Here is a 6,175-nt window from a genome sequence, read left to right on the forward strand (position 1 = left end):
ACTGGTTAGTCGTTTTGTGAAGTTACGAAATTTTTCATTTTTTACATCCAGTGCTAGCGGTATTCCCTGATTCAAGGCACAGAATTACCGACACCGGCCCTCTTCATTGATCTTGTAGTCGTGAGCTATCATCTATCTACACTCCTTTGATAGTAGACAGTTGTCTATCACCAAGACTGCCACCCAATGCGCTGTAATCTTTCTCCCCCATCACAAACTGTTTGAATTGTTAAATTTCGTCACTGAACACACCTGTGCGTTGAAATGAGTGATATCACGGTAATGACTGTCCGACACAGAAGGCAAATGGCCAAAAGGAAACGGAGAAGATATGTTTGGATAACAAATGCAAAGTCCCCGTGAGTCAGAGTAAAGAACAAAGAGATGGGCGGATGTACTAGCCCTAAAGAAAAATGGCAAAAAGCAAGAAACTCAGGAACTCTTGCGTAAATTCAGATCCGATGCAAATTCTGACCATCCAGAAACTGTAGCTTTGGCAGAATCTTCAGCAAAAATGACTGGAACTTTTCATTGGCGACCGCATTTCCTACAATATCTAATTGTGTCAACTCCAAACTTTTGAACACCATAGAAGCTTCCCAATAGTTTGTTACATCGGCATCTTCGGGGGTAAAATCATCACCATGCCAAATAACTTCCCCATTATGGGACAGAGGAGAAGCAGAGCACAAGTAGCGTGTGGTGTCTATAGAATGCAACCCTATCTCATTGTGAGATATATTCAGCACCTTCAAGGATTTCAGACATCTCAAAGGGTCCAGTGCAGTGAAACTCCGCAGTTTGTTTCTTCCCAGATTCAAGCAGTGAAGAAGCTGCATAGCCTCCAGTCCTGAAACAGAACCAGCGCAAAGCTAACTCTTTCTTTATTCTTTTCATACTTAAATAAGATAAAGACACCTGAATAGCCCAAACGATTTGAATTGTTGAACAGCTACAACATTTTGACCCGGTTCAACCTAAGCACAAGTATTGTCTCAGTAGCTAAATCACACATGCGCCGAGTAAGAGTGCTCAACCAGTGATTTGATGCGCGGAGGACTGTAGACAAAATGAACACTCACCCTCGCTCGTGTAGATGGGAAAACACAAGGAACAATGAATTTCAGCAAAAAATTTACACCTAAGGGAGGCTGTGCTAATGTGAAATCAATTGTGTCATTTTGCCTCTGAAAAGGTCCCCAGAAAAAAAATTGTACGTCAATTAAACTGTACATATTAATGTAAAAGCTGAGATTCATCTGCTGAATAAAGTAAATCAAATTTTGGTGGCCTGCACAAAGATAAATGAATATGTTGCCTGTATCAACTAAGCAAACAAAACTAGGCCCACCTAAAAAAAGTTAAAAAAAAAAGGAACTCCAGAAAATATCTTACCTTCAATTGAATGGAGTTCATTGTCACTAAGGTCCAGCATTTGAACCCATAATAGTTTATCAAATGCTCCCATTCGAGATATTGACTGATTATTCAGACGTAGACATATGGGTCCATGAGTACTGGACGAAGTGATGCCTCCATAATAAAAGCAGTGCTTCAACAGCGTCCCCCCGCTGGAAAGCAGCTGCAGCATCATTCAAAGAATCATAAAAATGTTAATCTCTTAGCTCGTTTCATTCTCATTCACAGTGGCACGGAGCAACGGGTGATCCTTGTTTACGTTCAAACAACAGCCTCATTGACATGTGCACACCACCCAAATGCTATTGCAAAATTTTTATCATGTGAAAAAAATGAAATTTATTGCCTAATGAAGTGCAAACAGTGGTTTGACAAAAAAAAAAGTGCAAACAGTGGTGGACCTTCACAATATCTTGTGAATAAGATATGTCCTGGGGAAACACCAATTCACATGCTAGAAACATGTTAAACCCACCTTGGTGACACTTGAAAAAGCATGAGAATGCAAACAGTTGACAGGGAAAACTTTATGTCCTAGGCTATAATAAATAGCAACGAAGTCCAGCCTCTTGCCTTTTGACTTCAGCAATGAAGTATCACATAAGCAATGAGGCAATGACAGACACAAAAGTAGGCCATCCTTTTAAAACCAGAGTCATTTCAGAGATCCAAATGCATGTGCAGCCCCCAATCACTGAGCAAGAAAAGACATGCTTTTCCTGGAAGATCTATTTCAAGAACAAGTAAGTTACCTGCTGCAACAAAACTAAGCTTCTCTCATCCTTATAGTATTGAGAGTGAGATGGGTCCAATTTCATCAGCTCACTGTATAACCCAAGAACTTCTTCAGCATGAACAGTTTTCGTAGCATATGGAGATGACATAACATCATGAGCCATCAACAGTCTTGCCAGTGTGATTTTACCAATTTTGCTGAAAAATTGAACGAGCACAATAGACAGATTATTAGTTAATCAGAGTGGCTTTCCGATTGGAGGCACAATTTTCCAGCTTTGGGATCAGGCTTACCTATCTGAGATGGCCAACAAGTTTCTAATTTGACTAATCTCTTCAGCAATAGTTCCAATCTGCCAATCTGAAGTTGTTGGCTCGTACTTATTCCCCACTGATATTCCATCATAACAAAGACACGGTATGGGCATTTCGCAAGCATAAAACTTGTCCTCCTCCCACACCAGTTTCTCATCTTTAGAAGATTGGGTTTCCAAGGGCTTTACACTTACTCTAAATGATAAATCAAAAGGCACACTAAGCTGTAGACCATTTGAAGACATGATGCCCTTATGATGTCCAAGCTTAACCTCAACAGTATGGGGTGCTGAAGAATGATGATCTACACCAGACAAATCAAGATATCCAACCCAAACTTTAGAAGCCCAAGAATTCTGCGGCGAAAATGGCTTCCATGTAACATCTTCATTCTGAACAAATGTACATTGAATGGCAACTGTTGACGAGTTTACACCTTCAACAGTCTGATTGAAATACAGGACAACAGGAAATCTTTCCAAAGCAACAGTAACCTTAGAGAATGAAGACAAAGGATGATCACCAAGGGACACGTTTCCTGACACAACGAGTTCAGATCCAGGAACAGGCCAAGAAGATACAAGCAAAGGAGCTTTGGCTTTGGATGTTTGATCAAGAAGCCAATGATGGTAAAACCAACCACTTTGATCGTCAGGGTCAGTATATAAAGCATTGAGTACAAACTCATACTCCTTGCTTATGGTATCTTGAGAATATGACTCCTGTTCCTTTTTCTTCAGTATCTCTGACAATAGCATACTGCAAAAATTTCTTGCCGGGTGAGAGATGAGGTCACGAGTTTGGAAGCAATTAAGATCAACTTACAATTGTTTTTCTCCTTCTAATTTGCATAGAAGGCAGAGAAACTTTCACATGGTAGATGCACAACAAGAAGAACAAACCGAGGGGTTAATTTTGAGGATCACATGTCTAAACTCAAAAAATAACCACCACCCTAATAACTCGACATTCTTATAAATCTAACTCATATGAAGTGCAAGGGAGTGACACAGTCCCTATCACTAAAGAGACAAATCCCTTGGAATTGGAGAAATAGTCAGCTAAAACAGGTGATGCCACCATTCGTTATATTATACTTTAAGTAAAAGTCCATACTATGTCTATAAATGACCTTCCTAGCAGTGTAATTGACAACAATCAACATAAGCAGTGTGGGGACCTTACAAGCATACCTACGATTATGCCAAGCAGAGTAATTACTGAAATTGTTTCCTATCAAATCTTCAGTATACTGCAGCTCATCCTCCACGGATCTGCCCAGCAGTGCTGCCACAAATCTGGCAATAAATTTTTATAGAAGAGAAAATCAGAGTGATGCACTTTCATGATTTACATATCCTGCAGAATGAAATTTGCCACCTCCTGTAATTCCATGCGTGGAAATTTCGAGGATCAGCCTTCTGAAACCGATCCAAAAGCCGCAATTCATGATCTAAAGATGAATGACCTTTGCTCAACACCCATTTTCGATGATGCCATGCTCCATAAGATTTAAAGTTCTGTCTCAGTGCATTCTCGACCTACAAAAATAATTCATACACATCCAAGTCACACACCGTTGAGAAATACCTGCAACTATAGCTTAATCTGAGGAAAGCTAAAAAGGCTAGGAATACTCCTAGAGCTAGCAAGAGAAGACAATCTCATTGAAGATTGAGTAAGAGACAAATTCTGCAATCCTGACTTCCAATAGCAGCAAAACTTACAACCACAAACGACCCCAAATTGCACATGAGAGGAGGAGAACTGGAAAGCTACGAATAGCTAAAGCATTACGCTGCGAATTAATCTCAACATGGTATCAACAGAAGTCTCGAAGCAGCAAAGAAAAAATCAGACGTGGAACAAGCAGCAGGACCACTTCGGATCCTCTCGAAACATCCTAAAAAGCTTAGAACAACAGAGAACGCACCACTTTGAGTTCTTCGTCGAAGATGGATTTCACAGATTCCGGAGAGGATTCGGACTCCTTGACGTTGTGCTCAACCGCGAGCTTCCTGTAATTCCAAGCGGTGTAGTACTCGGGATTGATCTCCAGGAGCTTGGCGCTAGTGTCGAGGGCCTCCTTCGTGTATCTAAGAGCAACAACGCATCAAAATCAATTCACGAAACCTGATCGAAAGAGATCGTTCAGTTCGTGCGACAGTTTCGATCTCGCAGCTGAGGGCAGAACAGAAGTGAAATGAAAATTACAGAGAGAGAGAGAGAGAGAGAGTACATGCGGTCGTGGTGATAAGAGAGAAACTGGGATTGAAGAGCTCTTAGCTTCTGAGCTTTGGCGGCTGATGCCGCCGCATCTTCCGGCTTCGGCGCCGTCCGCGGCCGGCCGTGCATCCTTTCCGGCGAACGGAGAGACGACGGGGGAAATCTGAACCAAGAGAGGCTTAAGGATTAAGGAAGCTGCTGGACATGAACGTGAGTCATCTGATTGGACAAAAGTGAGGTAGACTCGGAGAACGGGAGAAAGTTCGGTCCTCCTCCTCTATCGTGAAAATTGGGGACGATTAGGACAAAAGTCCTAAAATTTGTTGCATTTTGCTTATTTAAAAAAAAATATTATCTTTGAAATAAGAAAATGATCTTTACCCATAAAATTTTGACATGGCAACATTTAAATTCATCTTATTCTTTTTTTTTTTTTTGTTCTTCTATGATTTTGGTTAAGCTATTTGTGAAATTCATCTCGAAATGATAGAGATTTTTATTGATGTGATTATATGAACAATCATGATATTGGTACGGAGTTTTCAATATTATAAGATGTTTAAAGTTTGTACATTGGAGCAATTTGTCGGAAACAATGCAGAATCTTTCTCCTCGACCGTTCCCAAGAAAAATATAGCGAGACAATGGTTTTGATGGATGTCCGATCCGCGAATTGCGCGAGCGAGCCTAACGAGCCGCCAAACCAGGCCTAACCATCTAGGCAAATGGTAGAAGGTTTCAGGAAAGCTGCATCTGAACTTCGCCCCCAAAAGAAGTGTCACTGTTCCTATACCAGTACAGGTATTTGCTCGGATGTACACATATCCGAACAGATGATCACGGCGGACCGGACTTAATCAACCTTCCCATCTTTCTTTATGTCTGCAAAGATGCACCTCTGCTTCCAACTCCGTTTGCAGAAATATACGTAACTTTATGTCTGCAAGTGCAATTTCCGAGGAGGTCCACAAATCGATCCGATCAGATCACGGTCTTGATGAAGAGAAGATTGAACTGGTGCATGACATTGACAGGGTTCCTTGCCCCGCAGAGGCATATCTCCACAGTTCATCCCCTGAAGTTTCACCTTGTCTGGTTCATAGCACATCCATCAAGCAAAGGGAAATACACTTTTCATATAAGCCCTACCCCATGAAGGGACGCAAGCTAAGTTGATTCTGCGTATGCCTAAACAGAACCATTCTGCAGAAAGTAAATTCTCTGCATGATTCATGATCCAGAACATGAGCTTGAAACCAACAGAAGGTACTCACATAAGTTCCACTCTCTGACCTATAAAAATGATCAATCGAAAGATATCTAATCATCTGTCGGTACCTAAAAGAATCCTTTAGTAAAGCTCCTAACTACGTAACGAAAGTGCAGCACCGAAAGTGTTAGAAGACAGGCACCGTGCTTGTGCACCGTCCCGAGGTTACAAAGAAAAATGCTGCGAGAAATTATCCAAGATAATCGGGCG

At 41.2% G+C, this 6,175-nt stretch overlaps 1 protein-coding gene across 3 annotated transcripts; it reads right to left on the bottom strand.

The window, feature by feature from the left end:
• Nucleotides 1-313: 313 nt before the first annotated feature.
• Nucleotides 314-4,985, bottom strand: LOC115749816 (geranylgeranyl transferase type-2 subunit alpha 1). 3 transcript variants are annotated; one of them, XM_030686790.2, is made up of 8 exons: nt 4,709-4,983; nt 4,403-4,565; nt 3,850-4,010; nt 3,663-3,767; nt 2,449-3,228; nt 2,172-2,352; nt 1,396-1,582; nt 314-850 (listed from the first exon to the last, which is right to left on the bottom strand). In XM_030686790.2, the coding sequence occupies exons 1-8, from the start codon at nt 4,822-4,824 to the stop codon at nt 453-455; spliced, it is 2,091 nt and encodes a 696-aa protein (XP_030542650.1). In that variant the 5' UTR covers nt 4,825-4,983; the 3' UTR covers nt 314-452. The 3 variants fall into 3 exon arrangements, with proteins under 3 accessions (XP_030542650.1, XP_030542652.1, XP_030542651.1); XM_030686791.2 differs by lacking the exon at nt 314-850 and adding an exon at nt 891-1,059 and having other exon boundaries at nt 4,709-4,985; XM_030686792.2 differs by lacking the exon at nt 4,709-4,983 and having other exon boundaries at nt 3,938-4,010; nt 4,403-4,420.
• Nucleotides 4,986-6,175: the final 1,190 nt, after the last annotated feature.

Source organism: Rhodamnia argentea, chromosome 2 (genome assembly GCF_020921035.1).
Source record: "Rhodamnia argentea isolate NSW1041297 chromosome 2, ASM2092103v1, whole genome shotgun sequence".
NCBI lineage: Eukaryota > Viridiplantae > Streptophyta > Magnoliopsida > Myrtales > Myrtaceae > Rhodamnia > Rhodamnia argentea.

What these genes read in the sequence shown, in the direction of transcription:
- LOC115749816 (XM_030686790.2), bottom strand. Translation starts at nt 4,824, where the DNA reads ATGCACGGCCGGCCGCGGACGGCGCCGAAGCCGGAAGATGCGGCGGCA. An exon ending in TCGACGAAGAACTCAAAGTG is followed by an intron (nt 4,011 to 4,402) that starts GTGCGTTCTCTG and finishes TTATTTTTGTAG; the next exon opens with GTCGAGAATGCACTGAGACA. An exon ending in TCTGCTTGGCATAATCGTAG is followed by an intron (nt 3,229 to 3,662) that starts GTATGCTTGTAA and finishes AAATTTTTGCAG; the next exon opens with TATGCTATTGTCAGAGATAC.